This window comes from Ciconia boyciana, chromosome 1, assembly GCF_034638445.1.
Source record: "Ciconia boyciana chromosome 1, ASM3463844v1, whole genome shotgun sequence".
Classification (NCBI taxonomy): domain Eukaryota; kingdom Metazoa; phylum Chordata; class Aves; order Ciconiiformes; family Ciconiidae; genus Ciconia; species Ciconia boyciana.
In genome coordinates this window covers 83,020,412-83,045,305 of record NC_132934.1, presented here as the reverse complement: position 1 = coordinate 83,045,305, position 24,894 = coordinate 83,020,412, and the positions used below count along the sequence as shown (strand labels likewise).

Here is a 24,894-nt window from a genome sequence, read left to right as displayed (position 1 = left end):
AAATTAAAGCTGACTACCTGCCAATTGTACAAGAAAGGAACAGGATGCTGGTTAGTCAGAAGCACTGTAACTGTGTTCTCCTCTCTGTTATGGGAGAATACAAAACTTTAGTGCTTCTACAGAGCATTTTTTGATCTGTGCATGACCTTTGTAAAGTGTCCAGATCCCCACAGTTAAAGACACCTTTTATCAGAGAGCTAGACACAAAGAGAATGTGATTTGCAGGAACATAAAAATAATAATGTACTCATACATAGCACTTTAGGTGCAGTAATAGCAGTCCTTAACCTTACGTAGTGTTCGAAAATATGAAGTGCCTGATTACATTATTGTCGATGTCTGGATTTGCCTGTCATGTTCTTTGCCTACAAAAGTTCTATGTGTCTCTGAGACTACAGTAGCCACAGCACACCTTATTGAAGAGAGACACTTTCAGTAAGAGTAGTAATACAGTGTTCATCCTGTCACTTCTAAGAACTGATGTATAAGACAACCTATGTACACTCAGTGACTCTTTTTAGCTTTCTTTACTTTATTCTTTAGCATACTTTAGCATTCAAAAATGTCAGTAACCCTCCAAACCTGGCAAATTAAAAATCCATAGCAGGTAGCCTGGCTACCTGAGGCTGAGTCAATACCTATGTAAGTCAATAGAGGTTACCTATGAGGAAGGGAGCACAGTTTCACTTTATAAACACCTCAGCACACCAAGTGACACTCTATGTAAGAAACAACTAATTCATTCAGCTATACATATAACATTTTCTCTCATAATAAACTCTACAAGCTCCTACAAATAAGGAGTAACCTGTTTAATATGATACAGTGAATCAGCCTTTCTTTTAGACTGGCAGGGAGGTTACCCAGTCTTTTTCTTCCTATTTTTTTAACCCCTATTATGACTTGCTTTTCTGGCTTTTCTTTACTTCCAAATGAGATGTGTGCCCAAGTTTCTACCTTGAACAAATGTGAGGTCACTGATATTTTATCACTTTCTTAATCTTCAGCTTTCACAAGATAATTTGCACGATTTTCATCATCTAGGTTAACAGAGTTTGAAGCTCAAATACTGACTTCTTTTCATAAATAACTTGAATTTATAGTAACATATTTCATGAAAGCTTTCTTGCTTTTCAAATTAATATAGCTAAGCCTTACTACAGAGTCTGAATTAATTACATGTATTTGTTTTAGTAAGTAAGCACTTGTAAGTACTTGCACTGTAAGTATTACTACTGTCAGATAGACACCATCTAGTGGCTAATTTCCAATAAAAGACAAGTATAATAAATTCTTTTTCAGTCACAGTATTACTGCACACCTTGAGATAGCAAGGCTTGCGCCTTGGCATTTCAAGACAATAAGAGAGTTACAGAACCTTCTTGTTTAACTAAAATTTAAACTGCTAGTCCTCGAGACTTCTGAGACTGTGACAAATGGAAAGGCAAACAAAACACATTCAAATGCATCCTGCAAGTTAAATGCATGCAAGAGTTTTTGGTTCATTACCTTTCAGGGCTTCAGGAATCCCCAGTCCCAGAGATCAGGGGAAAGGTTGGAGCAAGGAAGATGTAGCCTTGGTGGAAGAGGATCAGGTCAGGAAATACTAAAGCGAACGGGACATACATAAGTCCGTGGGCCCTGATGGGATGCATCCACAAGTGCTGAGGGAGCTGGCAGATGTCATTGCAAGGCCACTCTCGATAATCTTTGATCAATGATGGCAACTGGGAGAAGTGTCCAAAGACTGGAGGAAAACCAATGTCACCCCTATCTTTGAGAAAGGCAAGAAGGAGGACCTGGGGAACTACAGGCCAATCTGCCTCACCTCAATCCCAGGGAAGGTGATGGAGCAGCTAATCCTGGAAACCATTTCCAGGCACATTAAAGGTGAAAAAATAATCAGGAGTAGTCAGCATGGCTTCACCAAGGGGAAGTCATGCTTGACCAACTTCATAAACTTCTGTGATGAAGTGACTGGCCTGGAAGATGAGAGGAGAGCAGTGAATATTGTCTACCTGGACTCAGAAGGCCTTTGACACTGTCTCCCATGAGATTCTCATAGAGCAGTTGTTGACGTATGGGCTGGATGAACAGACAATGAGGTGCATTGAAAACTGGCTAAATGGCTGGGCCCAGAGGGTACTGGTCAGTGGCACAAAGTCTAGTTGGAGGCCAGTGACTAGCAGTGCACCCCAGGGGTCAATACTGGGTCCAGTTCTATTTAAGTGGACTGTTCATTGGGAAATGAACCCAGTGTTCATTAATGATCTGGATGATGGGGCAGAGTGTACCCTCAGCAAGTTTGCAGATGACACAAAACTGGGAGGAGTGACTAATATGCCAGAGGGTCATGCTGCCATCCAGAGGGACCTCGACAGGCTGGAGAAATGAGCTGACAGGAACGTTGTGAAATTCAACAAGGAGAAGTGCAAAGTCCTGCACCTGGAGAAGAACAACCCCATGCATCAGTATTTGCTGGGAGCCACCCAGATGGAAAGCAGCTTGGCAGAAAAGAACCTGGGGGTCCTGGTGCACACCAGGTTGAACATGAGCCAGCAATGTACCCTTGCTGCAAAGAAGGCGAATGGTATCCTCAGCCACTTTAGACAAAGTATTGCCAGCAGGTCAAGGGAGGTGATCCTTCCCCTCTGCTCAGCACTGGTGAGGTCACACTGGGAGTACTGTGTCCAGTTCTGGGCTCATCAGTACAAGAGAGACATAGACATAGCGGAGAGAGTCCAGTGAAGGGCCACAAGGATGATTAAAGGACAGCTCACATATGAGGAAAAGCTGAGAGAGGTGAGACTGTTTTGCCTGGAGAAGAGAAGGCTCAAGGAGGATCTTATTAATGTATGTAAATACCTGAAAGGAAGGTGCAAAGAGGATGGAGCCAGGCTCTTTTCAGTTGTGCCCAGTGACAGGACAAGAGGCAATGGGCACAAATTGAAACACAGGAGGTTCCCTCTGAACATCAGGAAACACTTTTTTTACTGTGAGGGTGACTGACCACTGGAATAGGTTGCCCAGGGAGGTTGTGGAGTCTCCCTCCTTAGAAATATTCAAAAAAACATCTAGTCACAGTCCTGGGAAACTGGCTCTAGATGGCCCTGTTTGAACAGGGGTTTGGACCAGATGACCTCCAGAGGTCCCCACCAACCTCAACCGTTCTGATTCTGTGATCTTTGAGCACTTCAATTGCAACTATTCCACCAAGACAGTAATACACAACAGCAGTAATCACCTGCTCAATATTGCATTAAAATGTTCATATTTCTGCTCTGTGAACTGCCGCTGGAAGTTCAGAGATTTCTCATGCTGGAAACCTTCTTTATGCGGGTGTTTTCTGGGGATAATTGTTACATGGTGCCCAGTTCTTAATCTCTTCCCTTGCCATCTTAGCTCTGCCCACTGTTGGAGACAGGTTACTGGATTAGGCAAAGCTATGGTCTGTTCTAACGTAACTTTTGTAGAGAGAGAGATAGGATCCTCATACAAAGCATCTTAATATTGGGGTATAGCTTTAAATCAGATTACAAGGGTTGGTCTTAACCCCTGGTCAGCACTCAAGGAGTCAGAAAAGGACCTCCTCTCACCCCAGCATGCCATAGCCAGAACCTTCTACTGAGATTACGATGTCAAGAGCAGTTTTACAAGAAAGATAAGTAGAACTGTAACCACCCAAATGCAGCAAGTGTTTTCTGCTCCCTGCAGTTCCCAGCCATACATACCTCTAGATGCCTACAAATATTTGTATGCATGTATATAAAAATGTGCAGGACTTTCTCTTTTGTTTCAATGTGGCCTCCCATCTCTGGCTTTTGCTTCTCCAGTTTAAAACAACAAACTTTCAATTCCTATCAAAATACACTGATAACACTTCCAGAGATAACTGTTGGATTGGGACCGACCTATAACTCAAGTCCATTAAGAAATATAAGTTTCTGGCTGTGAAGTTTAGGCATCATACAGGCACTATGGAACTTAGCCTGAGACAGTTCTGCACACAGATAAAACTGAACTCTAGCTTCCTACAAAACTACACAATCCAAGGGGGAGGCACCAGAAAGCTGCACAGCAACAACTTCAGTCTTCAGAGCCTTGGCTTTGCATAAGTCCTGATGTAGATGTGCACATCCTTTGCTGGATCTAGCTTTTGAAAATCCCACCAAAGGAGTGAGGAATCTGGATGGTAATGAGTAGTGCTCAGACAGTGACCTGAAGCATGGAAATTATGTTTATCAGAAAGCAGGGATCTGGTTTTCCTCAGCACTGCAATACAAGCCTACTGGTTTAAAATTCCATCTCTCATACAAGCACCAATAAATAAGACCAAGCTCTTGCCAAAACAGACTGAGAGAACCACTTCCTACAGGACTGGCAAAGTCTGTGAAATGCAGAGCTCTAAGCAAATCATCTCACTCCAGTCACAGAACAATTCAATACAAATTCTTCAGTGATTTCTGCACCATAAGCAAAACCCCTCTGTTTTACAATAAACTCAGGCTGGAGCACTCCTGTAAGCCCTGTGATGAGAAGTTCTGGGGTGGAGGGGAAACGCCCTACAACTGCAGATGAAAAGTGCTGTCCTAGCATCTAATATGCAGTCCATTTAATGGATGTATGACATGTCCATTCATACATAAACTGGGGTCATGAGGGGTAGTGAGATCACACAAACACTGGAAAGGGGAAAGAATTATGATGATGGAGAAAGCGTTCCTTTCTCGACAGCTAGAACTCTGTTCCAGGGTCCCACCTGCTTCTGGCTCCCTCCAGGAAGCTCTCTGCTGTAAAAACTGGCACAAAGGACAATGTCAAGGCTGAGTGGATGCTGGCATAGAACTTCCCACTGTACTTAGTGTTTTAATGATGATGAACTGTAAGTTGAATGTACCCCATGTTGGGAATGAATCTTTGTTGTAGAGTTCCTTGGAACTATAAAAAGATGTTGGACTGAAAGTGCAAAAGGGTTATAGCGAGAAGATATGCTCAGATTATTGCCTCAGGCACGTTCTCAGCAGAGGTTTGGAAAGGAGCTAGATGGACTACTGCCAAAGTTACTGGTAGAGCTCATGGGCATTTTTTCTACTTAATGTTATGTTTGTTCGATTACTGCAGTTTCCCAGGCTTAAAGCTGTTTTTGCTTCCTAATAAAGAATTCCTTACATATAGCCTCAGCATCTTTGTGAATGTTGAAGATATGCCTGCTAAAGACAGTCAGGGAAAAATTGCATAGTGTTCCCATATTTCTGTGTGGGAACTGAGTAATTTAGTTATTTACCAAGAATAACTGTTTTTTACTGTAATTACCCACCTGGCATAAAGGGACTCTCTCGAGGATCCCACAAATCAGTGTCATCTCAGAAGAATGCTACAGTAATTCATCAGACTAAGGGGGAAAGCACAACACTCTAAACACTCTGATCACTAATACCCAAAAGGAAGCAAGCTCCCTTCTCCCTCAATGGGAAAGGGAACTCCGAAAAATGAGGAGCACCCCCCTGGCACACAGTGCAGAAAAGGGGCTATAAAAGGAAAGAATCAGTGGGTGAGCCTGAAACATGCTTGGTTTCCACTGAAAAGGCATTTCTGTTAAATAAGGAATCAAACTGTCAGGTAGAGAAAAGCTCCTCATTGTAACAGTGTACAGACCCCACGCTGGAAGTGATGTCTTACTCAGAAGGTAGTAAATAACCACCTGACCTAGCAGTTGCTTCAGCAGAGAGAAAATTTCATAACATAACTATTCTCCAGGCATTTTGAAGTGGATATTACCCTGCACATCTACCATGGTGGAGTTTTCTTTCCTCTCTGCAGCCTTATGGAAGCTGGTGATAGTCATATGAGCCTTGCAGAGGGAAGGCGTGAAGGGACCTCACTGCTCTCAGTCTGCTGGCTGTATACAGGAGTCACTGTTCCCTGCTTTGAAACCTGGCTTTCAGAAAAGACACAGATATTTGTTGCAAAACTGGGAAGTTTAAGACTGACCTGCTGGGTCAGTCAGCTCACCACAGAGTGGGGCGCTGTATATATATCTCTCCCAAAATATTAGTCTGGACTAATATTAGTCTGGCTTAGCTCTGTGGCAAGCATTAGAGAGTGTTGTTCAATCCCTGTGAGATAACCACATATCACAAGGTTGCTTTCTGCCAAAGTGGTTACATTGCATAAAAAATAAAGATCGGACATTTGGTAAGGTTAATTCGCAATAATAACAGAAGAGTGACAGGGAAGCAGAGGAATTAAAACACACAGGAGAATCTGTACTTTGAGGATCAATAACTCCAAGTTAGTGTACACAACGATCAAACAACATTTGAGGGTGCCTCTGGAATTACGGAAGGCACCGCAGACCTTTATTTTCAAGTTCTTGCAGTTCTAGACAGTATGTGAAGACAAATGTTCTCTCTCCAGATGTGAAGATGTAGCTACAAAGAACATTGATGAAAGAAGCAGTGATTTGCTAATGTATTGAGCAGGATAGATGGCCACAGTTAGAGGAATGTGGTACTAGAAATTGATCTTAACTACACTTCTGCCAAGGAAGCAACACTTATCTCTAAAGACAACAAAAACACCATTTCAGCAGAACTCCCATTTTCTTATTTTATCACTCCTTTGAAACTACCCTATCCTAAACACAGTAAGCAGATATACCCATTTTGGTTTTTGTGGTGCAGATTGATGAAAGAAGAAAAAAGAATAAAAGGCAAACCAGTAAGAACACTTTTGGAGCTTGATTGCTTACATTGAACACTGCACTACACAGGCCCCAAGACATTGAAAGTGAAGGCAACAGTCTCCAGAGCCGAGACAATCAATCTTCAGAACATCATAGGTCTGTCATTGCTTTAAAAACTGCCAGGAAGAGAAACCTACAGGCTGCTCTGCTTTAGGAAAACAGCATTCAAATGCAAGAACAGGGGGGAACTGGTGACTGTTCGGTCAAGGGCAGGTTCAACACAGGCATGCTGCAGTGAAGGGCCAGAATTCATTACAGATGAAGTTGAAACAATTTTCCATACAAAAGAAAAACATAGTTAAAAATAGGAAGGAAGAAATATATTAGGCAGACAGTTTGAGTAACAGAAACTCCCAAGTTTTGATTTACATCCTATACACTATAAATAATATTTGGTTAGCACACTTTTCCACCTACTTCTGCAAAAAGAGTTATTGTATACATAATCTTAATCTTTACAATGACCATGTCTTCCCACTTTTAGGCTTTACAGCAAGATAAGCATATACAGGCACTTGGAGCTTTGAAAGTAATCATGCTATAGATAATGTAGCCTTTTAGTTATTAAGAAGTTAGGTGAAGTCCTAGCAATAGGAAATAGAAATGAAAACATGAAAAAGGAGATGGACTAGAAGGAGCTGATGAGCTGGGACCTTTTAGAAGCACTAATATAAGCTCCACCACAAATAAAAAAGCACCTAGCTCTGCTTGGCTTCCTTAAGGTGAAATAATTTTATATTAATAACAAGATAACAAAAGGAGACCTCCCCTCTATGATGATGGTCCTCTATCTGGAATTTCACTTCATACACAGGTTCCCATCTGCAGGTCCTTCAAGATGTCCATTAAGAAGATAACTTGACAATTTTCCAGGTGTTAAGTAAGCTTTTGTCTCAGGAGGATAACCACATCTTTGTGATTATCAGTAACCTTAGCAAACTCACTTCATCTGTCATTTAGACTTCCTAAGTGATAAAGGTTGCATTCAACCAGAAATATAATTCATTATAAATTCTACTGCACTTCTTATACTTGCTCTATGTTCTCTTGACCTGCTATAATTCATTATAGGTGCACTGCTAAAAGACAAGAGACAATGGCTGTAAGTTGTACCAAGGAAAATTTGGCCTGGACAGAAGGAAAAAATTCTTCCCCCTGAGTGTGGTGCAGCACTGGAAAAGGTGCTCAGAGAGGCTGTGTGACCTCCATCCTTGGAGATTTCAAAATTAATGAGCAATTTGATCGGGCTTTCAAGCCAGTCCTGCTTGAAAGGGTAGGTCTAGGGACCTCCAGATGTCCCTCTTCACAATCTATTCATTCCAGAATCACATAGTTAAAATTTGGATTAACATACTATAACATCAAAATATCATAAAATCTGTTTCTTTACATATGTTCATAAAACTCCTAGGAAGTGTCCTCCCTGTCTCTGGATCAACAGTAGCATTACCCCTTAGGAAACTAATAAAGGCATTAACTGCAAAAATTGCTAAGAACTAGGTTTGAACTCATCTTCATTTGAGGAAAGAGCATCATCAAAATAGAAAAAAATCAATGAACCACAGATATGTTTTCATAGCACCTTTTAAATTACATTACAAGGATTGACAGGAACTACTGTTGATAAGTGCATTCCTACAAGGAAGTTACACTAGAGAAACTCCTCTCTAGTAGAAATCAATACTTAAAGTAGGATGAGAAAAGAAGTATATTATAACAGGCAAACCTCTAGAGCCCTGCACATCCTAGAACTGCAACTTTCATTCTCTAATTGTTAATATATCACTCATGCCTTCCAAGTCTAAGGGTGACTGAAAGAGGAGGTAAACCATTTTCAGTACCTCTAGCCTAAGATATCTGTTAGCAAAAAAATCATAATTTCCCTCTCCAAGAATGTTTATCATCCTCTTCATCTGAGTTGAAAATAGACCTATGCGAAAGACAAAAATCGAATTCATATGGCTATATTTAGATATTCATATGCTTTTGAAAATAAAACAATGCATTAGCCAGGCTTTGTTTTAAGCAATGTTATTTAATATCTGGATGTGCACTGACAGACTGGGTGTTATAAACATTTTATAAATCAACCCTCAATTCACACTGTACTATCTGCATGATCTGCACTATATATTCCCTTAAAGTTTTTAGCTGGAATGTTTTGCTGTAGAACAGAAATATGTAACACCCACCATGTTCTCACTTGGTGAAACCCTCCTCACTCACAACTGTATTTCTTAATTTACAAAAAAATTAGCTTTTCCCTATAGCCCAAAAAGGTACATAAAGCCAGAGCAGAATACTTTTACAGATCAAGACACAGGGGTGAATGAAACTGTCAGTGAATATCATAACGGTCCTTTATTTGGTTTTACGTTTTTAAGAACTTGATAATATTCTATGACTGACTATGCAGTTAGCATTCCCTCAGGATATCACACCTTAGAAAGGACCTCAGAGAACCCCTGGTCTGTGTCAAGAGAGAGCATAACAAATATGTGGTTCCTAGCTTTGGGGTACAATCACTTGGACACTGGCAACAACTGTATGGCCAGAAGCAAAGAACTGAGGCACCGGGAATGATTTATAATAATTCTACAGTGCCATATCTAGTCTTCCAGCATAGGCACTTTGGTTAAAGAATGACTTTCTATTTGCATTCTTACTGTGTAAAGGTGAAACAGGAATAGTTAAAGAGATTTGCACTGTTGCAAGTTGTATGAAAAGTTAGACTAAAAAGTCTAAATAATTTGGGGATGTGAATATTATTTAAGCAACATATTTCAACACAGTTAATGTATTTGAAAACATCAGTCAGAAAAGGCTTTATTTGCCTTACAGGCAAAATAAATGCTGATGCTTCTGTCCATCAAAGCCTGAATATAAACTTGTTAAGTTACACAGTGCTCCTATAACCAGAAAAAAGTTGAGTATAATCTAATAAATCAAAGACAGAAGGATCACAGTAAATTATCAAAATCCATGAAGTGTGGTTGATGTTTGCCAAGAGAATAAGTATCCACATTGAGACTGAGCTCAAATCCCCCCCACGGTACAAAGGTGCAAAAACTTAATTCAGTTGCAGAAAGAGGAGGGTAGTAATTCTTCAGGTATGTATACTCTAAAGCTCTAACATTACCCAGAAAATAAAAACCACATTTATTTTAGTGGTAACAGTCAAACTTGCAGTCGAGCAAAGTATGGAAGATAAAAGTAAGAAAAATCATCTCTGAGAACAGAGAATCAACTGCATATGCCTGGTCCTGGTTTCTCACAGAAGTTTAAACTACAGAATTTCTATGAAATCATATCAGTATAGTGAAACAGTATAATGGAGACAGCAAGATACAAATGAAGATGGAGTGTAAGCAGATGTACCTCAATTTTTAATTCAGCTGAGTTGTCAGGTCTCATAAAACTTGAGAATTCCTCTAGCCAGTGACAATTTAACTTAACATTTGTAATATTTACTAACAACACACCAGGTGTTGTAATCTTATTCTGAGTTTATCTATTCCATACAGTCGCCTGGCCTGGAATATCTGGTATTCAAAAAGTACATAAATCCTGCACAAAAACATTGAGGCAAAGAAGCAGAAATTTCAAAGCCTTGCAGAACCTCAATAAGATTTGATAGTCTCACTACCATTTGCCAATTTGAAACATTTCTCTCCCAATACAGAGCAATTCTGCTCGCACTACAAGCTAATGGTGAAGTCTTTGAAAAACTATATGCAGTATTTCAACTTTAACTCAAAATATAATAAATAAATTATACAAAGATTATTGATTATCTGTATTACTAACACAGCTTTTGCAGGTAATCATGTAGGGGCAGACTGTATAATAAAGCCTAGTTGGACTTTGATTATTCAAAAGATAAATGCTAGAGAATGTCATTTTTCTTATGTATACAAATTATCCAGAAACAGATTTGTTGGGTTTTTTTTTTCCTATTGTTTGTTTGTTAATATCATAGTTCATTTATTCCTAGACAGATATCTTATGTAGGAATATTTCAAGTCAGCAGTTTTCACAAACATTTCCTTTTCTTTACCAGTATTTATAGTATACAACAAAAATTGGTTTGGTTTGGTATGGCTTTCTTGTAGAGATATAGTGGAAATTCCTTAAAAAGCATGGTTGGTTTGTTTTGTCTTATATTAAGCCCAACTTCTTCTATGTCTGTAATGTCAAAATTCAAAATATACAAAAAACACTGGGAACACATACAGATGTGTTCAGATGAATAAAACTTGTAAAACCAGGAGTAAAAAAAACAAATAAATTTCAAAACTCTCAAATACTTTTACACTGATTCATGATGTGAACACCAGCTTCTGATTATTCACCAGACTTTGTGACCATACTCTCCAATAAAAATTCATCAATGTAAATGGAAATTCCTCTTTTTTGAAAAAATTAATGTTTTTTAAAAAAAAATCTGAAGTATGACATTCTTCCAGGAATAAGCACTATACAAAAACAAAGGTACATTATTGTTTAGTATATTTTTGTTACAGTAAACTATTATCAGAGCTACAGAAAAGCAGTGAGAGCATTATTTTTAATGTTCTGATCAACCCAAGATTTCATTTGCTGAAGTAAGTGGAAGGAACTTAATGAATCTATATTACCTAAGAACCAGGTCCCTTAGTGTTTTATACAAGTCCATATTACCTTATGAGGTCGATAGGCTGAAACTTGTAAAATACTCCATATCTTGCCCATTCTCGATACAGCAACTAAATAAAAAAAACCCGAAAATTAACATGAAACAAGTGCTCCCATCTGTTTTTACGAACTTCTTCTAAGAGTTAAAAATATATCTACCAAAAAAAGCAGTTTCCCATACTTCAAAACAAACTTCCATCTACATTTTTCAGACAGTTATGGAAGACTCCAACCAAGCCAGCAGTGCGAGGATGATGTACATGCATCTTTCTCCACATACCTACCCCCTTCTCACCACATTTATTAGACAGTGATGTTAAATAGAAAGCCTCAAAAGGAAAAATAAAAGATGGTGTAGCCTTGTGGAAATCTTTAGATAGATGCTAGAAATAATCCTACTTATAGAGTGAAATTCTTCTACAATGTAATTTATTGAAGGTCTGGAATCACACGATAGGTAAGTACTGACCAGTGTTTCCAGGTCCAAGGTGAACTGAGGTAAGAGTTCAAAACTGGTAAACTGGTATGTAAAAACATACCAAGAGGTAACAAATGTGGCAAAACCAGCCTGCTCTCCTGGTCAGCTCCTGACGCTACTATAACCAGTAGAGCCCAAATAAAAGCCCCTTCTCTCCCCATGCTGCGCATGGACACACAAGGTCACATGTTTACTGTTGGAAATGAAAATTCACCCACAGCTTACAGACAGCACAAAGGAAGGCGCAGATTGTAAAGAAACTTCTTACAATGGGAGGAATCCAGTGAGAACAGAGTCAGGGATAAAAGGAAATATTTCAGGTCCTGGGGTATATTAACCACAGTACATTCAACTGCTATAGGCAAGGGACTCGGGATAGTCTTCCTCATTCCCTCTTTCATTGCTGTGATGTATGTGACACAACTTTGTTGAACTTTCAAAAAGAAAACAGAAACTTTTTACACTCTTTTACAAGAGGCTGTAAAGGAAACCGGTAATTATTGTGTGAAAGACATCACATTGTTCTGAAACAAAGGCCAGCTGCTGGATAGAAATTACCATGCAATCAACCATTTGGTAAAAGAGTTAATTTGATAGCAGGACATTTTATAACTGTATGCATTTATTAATAATCCAGAAAGGACATTAAAAAATGAAGCTTTCCAGAATTATATGAAGACAAAAGAAAGCTCAGAGGAAACACCAGCAGGATCTAACAAAATTAGATGACTGTTCACCATATTTTATCTTCAGAGGAAAATAAAAATCAGGGCAGTCCCGTACAAAAGAGTAAAACTTTCTGTGGAACCACCTGAATTGTTTGTATTCCTTTCATTGTTTTATGCTGTGACATGACTGTAAACAGTCTAAGAGAACACGCTCATTGAAAACTATTTCTTGAAGTACGGAGCGCATAAAAAAATAATAAACAAATAACCAGAATATGATGATAAATGAAACTAAAATAACCACATCACTATTTATAGGTTTTATATCTGTATCATCCAAAAATAGAGGTGTCAAGCCTTTTATCCCTATTTTCAAAAAAGAAGTGGAGGGGGTCCAGAAAAAGAGTAGCATATGAGAGGTGCAGTTAGCTCCTTTAAAATAAGGCACCACATCATTCCAAGTAAAATTGGAGTAGTGATGAAACTGTGTTTTGAGAATGAACTTTGTGTGGAATATCTACTGGCTCCATGAGATGACCTCATACTTCTGTTCCTCCCTTGCTGTGAGCACCAACTGACAGTCCTTCGCCTGTCTCATGGAAACTGTAGTTAATGTGAAGCAATGTAATTGCTGAGTTAATACCTTGGAGACTTCTATTCTTCTGTAAACTTTGGCTGGGATTGGGCAATAAGTTTTAAAGCTGCTGGGGAGGAAGACACAAACCAAGAAACAAATTCACACAAATACACAACCAGGTACATACAGAGGATAATCTGCAGAGAAGTTAAATTAAATATTTGTTTACTTTTTTTTTTTCTTTAACAGAAAAAAAGGAACTCCAAAGATAGTCAAAATCTAAAAACAGTAAGATATAGATTTTTTCAAAATGTGTAATATGTGGAACTCATCAGGTTAGTTGTAGACTAGTTTGCAAACTGTTTAGTTCTATCTGCAAAATAGTTGCTTATTAAGCATGGCGCCCTTTTCCCCAGTAAATAATAGATTATTGCACAATGGAGTTATATAAGCATGCAAAAGCTGGAGACGACATTAGTAACAAAGTACATACAGTTTTTGCAATTATCAGTAGTTGCATCTGTCAGATGCTCCATTTTGACAGCTAGCAGCACACTACACCATCTTATGAAGTTAAGAGCACAATTAAAATAAGTGTGGAGAAATTTCAGATACTGTAACTGCAGAGTTATCTTGACATATTTTGAGGTTTTCCAATCACATTTTTCTACTGTTCATAATGCCTCTCGTCCTGTGAAAGAACTAAATAAATATCAAGTGAGCAATTAAGACCTGAATCCTGCAAACATGCGCCTGACGCAGTATTATTGTTCAGAATATGGAAACTGGCTTGCAACCGTTTAAGTGAACAGAGTATGCCATTGCATACTCATTAAAGATACAGCATAAAGTTTTTCTGTTCATAGATCAGGGAGTAAACCCTACACTGCTGAAGCAATTGGGAATTCGGCAATGAGATTCAAGGAGTGTGGTGTCTTGGCTTTTAGAATATTGCTCTTACAGAGCACAGTCTTGCAAAATGCTTTGCACTTGTGGAAAGAAATGATGAGACTAGGTTTGATTTTCTTTGGCTTCCACAGGAGTTGAAGAGGATTGCCATAGCTGCCATATTGATATTTTCATATGAATACTTGTAGTTACCTATTCAAAATCACCCCTTGCCATTACCCCACAGTATTACCTACAATTTTATTTATTTCCATAACTAATCATACTCATAAATGTGTTCACTGAAATATACAAAACAAGAAAGTTAAAGCTATTAAATTATTAGAACTACTTAAAAGCTGTTTTGAACGCAGCTACAGAATGGAATTTGAAGAGCAAAAAGAAAGGTCTTTCTAATATTGCAGTCAGTTCATGAACAGGTTGCTATGGCATTATGTCAGACTATAGAATCACACTGGTTATTCTGATTCCAAAGCACTGAGGGTAAGTTTATGGCATGAATATTTTCCATTCATGTGTGTTGCCCACACTAAACCTCAGTCTCAACACTGCAATTTTACATGATTAAGCTTAATCTGGAAGCTGGAATGTGCTTCCTTTCATGATATTTATTAAATTGAAAAGAATTCTAGGAAGAGTTTTGTAATATAATTTATTGTATTTTATCAGCTTCACTTAAAAGCAATACTTTCTGTAAGTTTATAATAATACCTTCCAATCTGCTTCTAATATTCTAGGGATGTTGTTGTAGTATATGACAACAGTGTATTTCCTAGATAGGTAACAAAGCCCTTATGTATTTCTCAATGTCAAACATATTGCTAGCAATGAAGGGTTACAAGTTGCCAGCAGGCTAGAAGCTTAAAAAAGACCAAGTCAGTGTTTATACTCATGGCAAGTTATTACCATGCTGCTGTGCAATATCTTTCTTAAAAAGATTTTTTTCTAGAGCAGAAATCACACTAAAACAGGGAAATTCCTTAACTCCAATCAAGATTCTTAGGAAAAGAGTGGGTTTCATTGACTGCACATTTCTAATTCTCTTAGGATGTGACAAAAGTATTGTTTCACAGTGCATTTTCTCCAAGGAAATCCTGAAGAGGGTTAATAAGGATTAACCTTTTATATTATGAACTGGTATATAAACCTTAATTACTTGTTCTGCCTTATTGACATAAGTACCCCAAACAGGCTCAGTTCATCATTTTTTGGGCTTATACGACAGATAATTGAAATGAAAGATACAGATAAGTTAAAATGGACAAAATAAAAAGGGACAGAGAAAAATAAAACTGAAAAATACCCCCCTTTCCTTTAAACCTGATCGGGGCTTTTCAGGAAATTAAACACTGAGACTATTAGATTCAGATAGAAAACAGATGATGTTATGCATAGAAATACTACAGCAGATTCAATGGCTAAGCAGCAGAGACATATGTGAATAATCAATGAAGTATTTCTGGAAAGAACCTTTTATGTTTTTAATACTTAACACTTCATAACTGAGCCTAATAGGCAGAATAAAAAGAAGGCAGCACAAAATACAACTAGTAGAGTGAGTATTTTTCCAGACACTAGTCCTTTTAGGCCCTCTTCCCCCCTTTTCCACAGTACCCAATCTTTCTCCATTGACTAATGTTCATTTACCTTTCTTCTCTAAAAATTCTGCTAGCCTAGATCAGTAAACTACGTAGCTGACTTTCAGAGTCCATTACTGTATCACTGTTATCACTTAGGGAAAATTTTGCAAGTGCAGAGTAGACAATTTATTCATGAACAAAAAGTTCAAAATAACAGATATAAATATACAAGCTTCTTTATAGTTTGTTTTCCAACTTTGTCTCTGTTGCTTACCAAGGTTCATATACTAAATTAAATTGTATACGGCACATGAAGACATCTAGTGGCTGAATGTTAGCATATTTACCAAAAACTACAAAGAAGATTATGTTTTCAAATTTTTATTAATCCAGCACTGGAGAAATCAAATTTATTTGTACGACCTATGAACTTAGTCTTCATTTCAAATGCTCAAATAATCATCATTTGTGGCAATTATACTCTTGAGAACTACACTGTGTTTTGCCAAATTAATGGCATTTTCTTACCTCTTCTTCAAGCAACAGATGGCATATACCAACATGTAATACCACAGAGTTAAAAACATTTATGAAATTATTTACAAGTCACCAAGAATATATGCAATATAATTTATAGTATAGTAAATATTTTAGGCATCCAAACATTCTCTTTTTCTTCATTCTTCCCTCCCCCCCCTTTCTCTCCCCATAATTTTCCCTCTTCATTTCCCGTCCTGTTGTTTGTATATCAAGGGGAAAAAAAAGAGCAAACATTAGAGAACAATATGGAATAGATCTTAATGGATTACAGTAATTAAATGTTTTTGCTCATTTCTAACAGTAAGCATATGTATTAAAAACAGTCTGAAATCACATAGTCTTTGATTATGCACCCATTTCTTTTGTGCAGACAGTTGGTGGGTGATATATTTTCAAAAGTCATTTGATAGCTAGAAACTTTTTATTTACAAAATAATTGGAAGCAGATTTTTAGAAATTTCATGTAATTTAATTGAATGCACAAACAAATGAAAAATACAACTATGTTTTATTCTAGTAACCATTATTCTATAGTACCATCTGGTTATGGAAAGAAAATAATCATATAAGTTATTTAACAACTTTTGCTTCCTGACAGGTTGAAAAATCTTGCTTATGCATGCAGAGGGAAAATTGAAGCATTTCAAGATGTAAATATCAAATTAAACTCACTGAAATACTTCATAAGAAGAGTTTATAAAATGTCGTGTGAAAAAAATTTTATATGCAGAAACAGAGGAAAATAAGTAATGCAAAAAAAATATGCATTTGTAAAAACATTTACTTGATTGAACACTGGCTAATGCTTTATGATAGCATTTAGGACACTAATTCACATTTATCACATTAAATCTAATATGAAATTAATTTTGCAATGTATTTTACCTTTCTTTCATTCATGTCATCATTTTGGCCTTCATATTCACCCTATAGAAAGAAAATAATTTAATAACTGATGTAAAAACAGATAAAATTCAATAAAAGAGTGCTCAGTTGTTCCTACATTGTTGGTTTTACTTTTAGGTCACACCTTGAAATGTACTTATGTAAGAGTTTTCATACTAGAATCACACACTTTTAGAATATATTTTCATTGTCACAGGCAATAAACATATGCACTGAGTGATACCATCAGAGAACTAAATTTTTAATAGTATATACGTACATCATGAAGTGGGTATGCTGCATCATAAACATTGTTTGCTATTAATGTGCCAATGCCTAAAAGAAAAAAAATTAAGGTGGTCAACAGCTAGGCACAGTTAAACAGAAAAGATTATTACAGGTTTCATTTCATGACATTACAAAGGGGACTGAGCTGTATTACTGAAAATATTCAAAATCACGTCAAGATGAGTATATACCAACCTAGAAGTACCTGACTATAGAAAACATGTTTTCACAGAAAGGCTTATTTCCATATAGTGCTTTTTCTTGAGTTTACTAGTATGGCACAAAGACCGTTTTGACCACTTTCTTATCCTGATAGCAAAGAGGCATGTGACTGAAGAGGAAAGCATCTGGGAAGTGTGAGAGACTGAAAGAGTTAATGTAGGGGCTTGCAACCACCCGAGAGACCCCTCACGAACACACACACACACACCCCCACACACACACCCCCCCCCACAGCACCTGCGCAGAAGATTTAGAACTTTCCAGAACAAGAACCATCTAAGTCCTGAAGGGGCGTACCTGGAGGCGGGGATTAGCCTATAAAAGACACGCCCTCCAGGGAACCGCGCGCGCGCCCACCACTGGATGATTGCCTTGTCTGTCATCATCATCGCGGGGTCCAAGGGTGGTGATACTTTTTCTTTCTCTTTCCTCCTCTCTTTTCCTTTCCTTTTCTCGCTTCTCTCTTCCTCTACTCTTCCAATATATGCCAGTTTGGGATAAATTGTGACAGGTTGCCCAGAAAATAGCTCCATTGCCAAATCGCCTCTGTTCATTCATTGGGCTCGCCAGTTCGTTAAGTTTGTCCGTTTGTCAAATTCGTCAGTTAATAAAGTTGCTGGCCAGACTGTTCCCCTGAGTCATTGTCATGACTCTACCGACCACGCGGCTCTGCCGAGCAGAAGTCGGCCTTTGTCGGTACCAGACGTCGGACAGACTGTTCCTCTTAGTCATTGTCGTGACTCGACTGGCCTGCGGCTCTGTCGAGCAGAGATCGGCTTTTGTCGGTACACAAACCGTCGGGGAATCGAAAAGATTCACCCATCCTGCAACCCACTGAGTGGGATGAGACAGGAAGTCTCATGTACCCCTACTGATGCACCCAAACAATAAAAAACCCCACTTTTGCAGAAGTTTGTGATTGAAGAAACCCTTACTCTGTATTGACTAATATTAGATCAGGTCCCATTTTCACTGAACCAAGTGCTGGGTTTTCTGCCCTTCCTCATATGTATACATAAGGCCATCCTTCTGAGTTTGAAACAACACTTCTTTGTTTGCAGGAGTTAAATCAGTTTGTGCTCACCAAATCCACCATTATGCTGGAAAGCTGGATGCACCAGGACAAAAACTATTGAGTCCTAAAGATTGCAAACAGGAAGTCTGGTGAAAGGTACAGGAAGATACAGGGACATGGCACTATCCCAGTGACCACATGCTACAAGGGCTTTAGCAACTGAATCCCCAGCTAATGACTACAGCACCTATAGACATACACAAGATCATTACTGGCTCTCAAGGCCTATGGCTCTTATAGCCATTCTGTCTGCAGTCTCTGCACATGAAAATAATTGTTCCATAAGATGACAATTAAAGTTAAGATTAGTAGTTTATTCCAGACCTCTTTGCTTTCAATGTCCAGTAAAAAGTAACCGGCTAGATTGTCTTTAGGGATGAAAAAACTTCCATAGTCAAATTGCACAACTATCATTCTGAAATGTTTGGGAAAAAACCCTCTGGTCAGAGATGCTAGATAGGCATTACCAATAAATTTCTTCCTTGGTGCAAAGAAAAATACCCTTACCACTACATGCATTAACAGCATCAGGAAATCTTCACGTTTGGATCATGCAAAGTCCTCTACTGAAAGCATTTCGTGTTTGGAAAGTTTACAATGGTTCAGAGTTATGCTAGAAGTAAATATGCCTTCCTTGTATAATGTCATAGAAGTGGGATCAGATTCAGCCTCACACAGATGTAAAAATGAAGAAGCAAGTGTGTTTGAAGTGTTATTTTCCTCCCATTATATTACGAAGCACACGTTTATGAAAACCAAAGACTGCTATAAGTACTTCCAACATCACTGTCCTACCTCTTGTGCAAAATAAGCAATGGAATCTTAAAAAAAAAAAAGAATAAAACTAGGATGCTTAAAGAAATCTTTTAAACCACTCATGATGAGTGGTCATAAGTCTTAAGACCAGTGAGAAGGGAAACCCTTAGCGACATATGAAGCATAGGACTTTTGGGGGAGGATCTCAGAAGACCAAAACAATTAGTGAATTTAGGTCAAATGTGATACATAATCGTGTTTTAGCTATGGGCCACAAAGATGGGAAGAACAGGAGGGTTAAAATATTTGCTTCATGTCAAATGGGATCTTGAGCTGACCTGAGCTTGAAGTGGATCAGCCTGTATTTTCACCTTAGAGTAAAAAAAAAGCTTGAAAAATCACTAGTAGTGCTGTAATCCTTAATGATGGCTTTTATTACACTATAAACCAGAACAAGCTATTAAAATAGAGAAAACTTTAAGTAAGTTTACTTTAAGTAAACAAACCCCATTGGTAAAGTGCTCTTTCCCTTCCTACTGTGTCCTTGTAGGACAGATTTCTTCTTTCAAGCTTTCTCTCAGCCCAGCAACTTACAAAATCTTAAGAGTTTCAACAGGTTCTACACAGTCTCTCTGGATCTCTTGAGAAACTGTCAGCTCTGGGGGCTGGCTTTTATGTGAACAGGCTTAGTGTCCCTGCTGGACTTCAGGCTTCTTGTTTTGTATACCTTACACTGCCTTATCTCTAAAATCCTGCACTCTAGAGACATCTACTTGCACGGGATCCACAGCTCTCAGGGAAAGCATGGTCTCCCTAGTCACCAGGAGGGTTTCCTGGATGCCAGCTGGAGCAATCCAGCAAGGTTTGCTGGATTGGTAGCATTCCTCTCTACAGCCCCACCAGAGCCTTTGAGCAGATCAAAACATTGAACAACAGAGAGCAAACAGTGAACAAAACAGACACCAGCTGAACAATGTTTTAGAAATGAAGAATGCCTGACATTTTCTCAACCAGCTTTTCACTTTTTTAAAGAAAGCAGTGTAATAAAAATAAATTTACATGTTTGTTCTGGGCAAAGCCAAGTATTTTTGGTTGAAAAAGGGACAGTATTTTGGTTTGGGACTTTTTCATATAATTTGAAAAATTAGATCTCTGTTGCAGGGAAACCTAAATTAATCTATTTTCCACTCAAGCTGCTGTACCAAAGAAATCTGTTACTGCAGCTTCACTGCACAAAGTTACACCAAGACTGTGCAGGAATCTGTTGCTACAGCACATTTATTCTTTGCAAGTACATTACCCTAGGACATTGTGATCTGCACATAAGTGGTCAAGCTCACAGAAGGACTTTCAGAAAACATGCCAGACTTCTTTGCCACCAGGGAGATATGTGTCATCATATTATAATGGATGAACGAAAAGAGTAGAGAAAAGAAAATAAGTACACTTGTACATGTTGTGAACCTCAAGAAAACAAAAGCCTCAAATATTTCAGGGTTACCCCAAAAGTTTCACACAATCTCTTCAAAAAAGCCATAGTTAAGCCATATATTTCACTATGCAGTTCATGGACAACGTTTTTAAAGCTGCAGTGATAAAAATAATCTGGAAAGATGTATTATTCTATTGAAATGGCAAGAAAAATCTGCTCCTGGAAGAAATAATACAACATATTGTAGTTGACATCTGAATTTTCAAAAGCAGATCATATAATAATCAAATCCAATTTTATAACAACTCATGAAATGCAAGTTATGTGCCAGATCCTGCACCTGTAGAAATGAAAAGCAAGCTCCCATTACCATGTCCTACCCAAACCATGGACCAGAAAGTCTGATTTTATTCCTCAGAAAAAGCATTTGTTTCAATCTCTATTTTTTGTGGAAATGTGCCAGCATACTTTTGTGTTCTGCTAGAAAAATAAATATTCTGTGAGATACCTAAACACTTCCTTGTAAAACAACATATCTAATTATCTTCCCTTCTTCTTACCCATGCTGTTTCTGGCCTTTGTAGATGTACGCTTCAAAATTTCACGTACCTGTGGAAAAGAGCAGTGATATAACACACAAATCATCTTTTAGCATTATTTTCATCATGGAGCTAGCAATGAAACAAAACTTTAAAATAAGAGTCTTCTGGAGAGTTCATTTGCACCTACATTTAAATCATATGTTTCACTCATGTATAAATGCATGACTTGAGGCCACTAGTTCACACCTAACAATGCTACGGCAACTCTTACTAGTGGATTATCTGCCCTAACATTTGTAAGCTAAGTCCTGCTGTGTCACATCCTTATAAAACTATATTAAGTATAAGGACTTCAGGTAGAATGAGAATTTTACACTAAAGAAAATCACAACAAAATCTGACTTTGTAAGAAAACATTTACCTTTCACATTTGGAAGTAGAACATCAAGATGCACATAAAGTCATCAGTAAGTATGCTATGATTATGAAACCCAAGTGTGTATGTATGAACATTGCATGTTAGGGAGGAGTTGGCATTGCATATGCAAAGAGAAATCTTGCTTCACCAACCTGCTGGAGACCTAGCAGGATCTCAGGAACATTTTACAAGGTTTCTCACCAAAGACTGCTGGAGCTAGGAAGTTACTGTAGGATTGTAGAGGAGGTCCTTTTATGGAATAAAATCTAGTTAAAGATTAGGAAGCAGGGCTTAATAACAACTTTGAACAATGGAGAGGAGTCAGTAGCAATATTTCCCTACATAGCATCTCCTACTCCTGGACCACTGGGCAGCTCCAGAAGGGTATTTCTCACATATTTATGAATGCTTAGTGTTTTGTAGCAACAGAGAAATGCATAAACTGATGAAATTAGCAAAGTAGTCACCAACACTCACTATTAAAGCAAATCCCATTCAGCACAGTAAGTCAATGACATGTTACTTTTGTTTACTTACTATTCGGCTGCGGGTAGCATTGTCAAAAAAGGTGTCTTTGTTTTTAATGTTATACCTAAAACATTGAGAGAAATAAAAAAGAATCACGTTTTCAGACGTGGTAGTAATGAGTAAGATAACATACAAGATTCTGATTTAGGATTCATTTAGAAACCACAGCAAGTAGGAAAAACAGATGTTTAAAGGAAATCTAGATGAAATAGTACGGCATAACAGACTGTGCTATTTAAGACCTAGTCATTCACAGTTCTACCTGAATTGCAATGATGGCGCGGCATAAAAATGCAAAAATATTAACCAACTTAAAATGCCTTTCAGGTAAGGAGAGCTTGTCTGTTGTTTACACAAGATGACCTTTCAATCTTTTCCTTATAACATACCCTCAACACTTTAACATTCTGAGGTTATGTTATTAGGTTTCAACTAGCCTAATGCAGATGTTCATTACTCTTTTCCAGGCGACTAACCAGGCAACATTTCACTTGCTTTCAAATAACCATTCCACTGGAATTATGCATTCCCTTAAACCTTAAAATCATCACATGTGAAATTACCCTTTCCAGTTTATTGCTCTCAATCAATTTGACTTGTATTCAGTATTAATTGAAATTGTCAGAGAGGACAATAAATGATATGGTAGGTCATTATATTTATTACTGAATTTTATTTATCAGACATAAATACAAGGAGACACCCATGAGGAAAAAATGAGTGTTTAATGTCAAACTGGGCCCAGAAGTATTATTCTGAGTGAAAGGGCAGGTGTCAAGAATTCCTTATCTGCATATTATTAGCCAAGTTTTAATTACTATAATAAATCTATCAAGAGGAAAAATATCAGATTTCTACTAGCTCTTTCTTTTTTCAAAACAGGCACTAATATCCTTAACCAAATAATCAGGAATTTGGTGCTAGGATTTTTACAATTCAAGCTAAAAACATAGATATTTTATTTGTTGCGCTGCTTCCAGTGCCTTATTCAGCAGAAGGAAGTAGAACACTGGCAGAAAATCTCTGCAACTTAGATTTCTGTTAATCTGCCGAAACTGAACTCAGTGCCAATGCATGTTCATTTACTTTGGATCTATTTACTTGGCCTTCAATAAATTTAGTTTTATGCAGACATATGCTTTTATCACTTGGAAATACTATCCAGGAATAATCTGACAACTTGGATATTTCCTCAGGATTTCCAGAAATACTAAATGAATTTCTGAATTTTGATTGAAATACTGGTAGAAAAAATTACAACATTAAAATGACAAGTTATAGCTTTCTTCATGGCTCATCACAATTTAAAGTACTCACAAATATATTTTCTCTCTGGAAAATGGGTAAGACAGGCTTTTCATCTTGGTATTTTCTTGTTGTGGCACCTGGGGTTGCAGAGGTTCAGTCAATTTGCACCACATTTCATTTAACGTTTTGAGTATTCCCCCTTCTTCTGTGATTTTGTACATCTGAGTAAATAAAATATTGTTCATTAGCATCTCACTTCCAAAAATCCACAAAAATGAAAAAAAAAAAACCAATTTGCTATCATGTGCTAAAACACACGTGTTTAAATTTGTAATTAAAATAAGCGCCTTCTCTGAAGATATATTCCCATATAACAGCAAGCACCTGAATCCATAAGGGTTTCCATTCCAAAAATAAGTTCTTGTCCTTCACAAGCTACTTTCAGAAGAAAACTTAGTGCAGAATTGTTAATACAAGGAACCTCCTTACTAACTAAACTAGGAGCTGAAGGGAGATGACAGAAAGGCAGAGTAATTATTTTGACTTTGTAACTGGGAATAGAGGGAGCAGATAAAGCAGGGAGGGCCTTTACCTGATGCCAATTATACGGCCCTGGCAGAATAAATTATTCCTGGGTAATAATTGCTAGTATGGTCTGACAGCACATGTACACATGCCATGAGAAGCAAGGATGCCAGGCTCATGGCTATGTGGCAGTTTTAAGCGCAAGGACCTAGCTTTTGCTGATTCAGATTGATGTGAAGTGCTAGGGAGCTTCCCAAAGATATTAAGGTATTTTTTCCTGAAACACAGACAACCTTATCAAACATGAGTTTATGTGCTCCTCATAGAGCATTCCTTTCAGCCCTTTCACCCGCTTTGTTGCCCTCCTCTGGATGCATTCAAGTACCTGAACATCCTTCTTAAATGGTGGGGTCCAGAACTGCACACAGTACTCAAGGTGAGGCTGCACCAATGCTAAATAGACTGGGATAATCACCTCTTTTGACCAGCTTGTTGTACTGTGTTTGATGCACCCCAGGATGCAGTTTGCCCTCTTGGCTGCCAGGGCGCACTGCTGACTCATATTGAACCTGCTGTCAACCAGCACCCCGAGGTCCCTTTCTGCAAGGCTGCTCTCCAGCCACTCCTCTCCCAATTTGTACTTGTGACCAGCGTTACTCCATCCCAGGTGCAGAATCCAGCACTTGTTCTTGTTGAATTTCATGCTATTGATTATTGCCTGATGCTCCAATCTATCTAGATACCTTTGCAAGGCCTCTTGGCCCATGAGACAGTCAACAGCACCTCCCAGTTTGGTATCATCAA

At 38.0% G+C, this 24,894-nt stretch overlaps 1 protein-coding gene across 1 annotated transcript in view; it reads right to left on the bottom strand.

Moving 5' to 3' along the window:
* Window positions 1-24,894, bottom strand: part of ANO2 (anoctamin 2) — a 193,467-nt gene that overhangs the window by 130,156 nt on the left and 38,417 nt on the right. The window contains exons 5-10 of the mRNA XM_072846239.1: window positions 23,635-23,786; window positions 22,327-22,381; window positions 21,390-21,438; window positions 17,337-17,392; window positions 17,057-17,098; window positions 11,426-11,490 (exon numbers count right to left, since the gene is read on the bottom strand). Coding sequence (XP_072702340.1) covers window positions 11,426-11,490; window positions 17,057-17,098; window positions 17,337-17,392; window positions 21,390-21,438; window positions 22,327-22,381; window positions 23,635-23,786 — 419 coding nt within the window. The remainder of the gene's footprint in view (window positions 1-11,425; window positions 11,491-17,056; window positions 17,099-17,336; window positions 17,393-21,389; window positions 21,439-22,326; window positions 22,382-23,634; window positions 23,787-24,894) is intronic.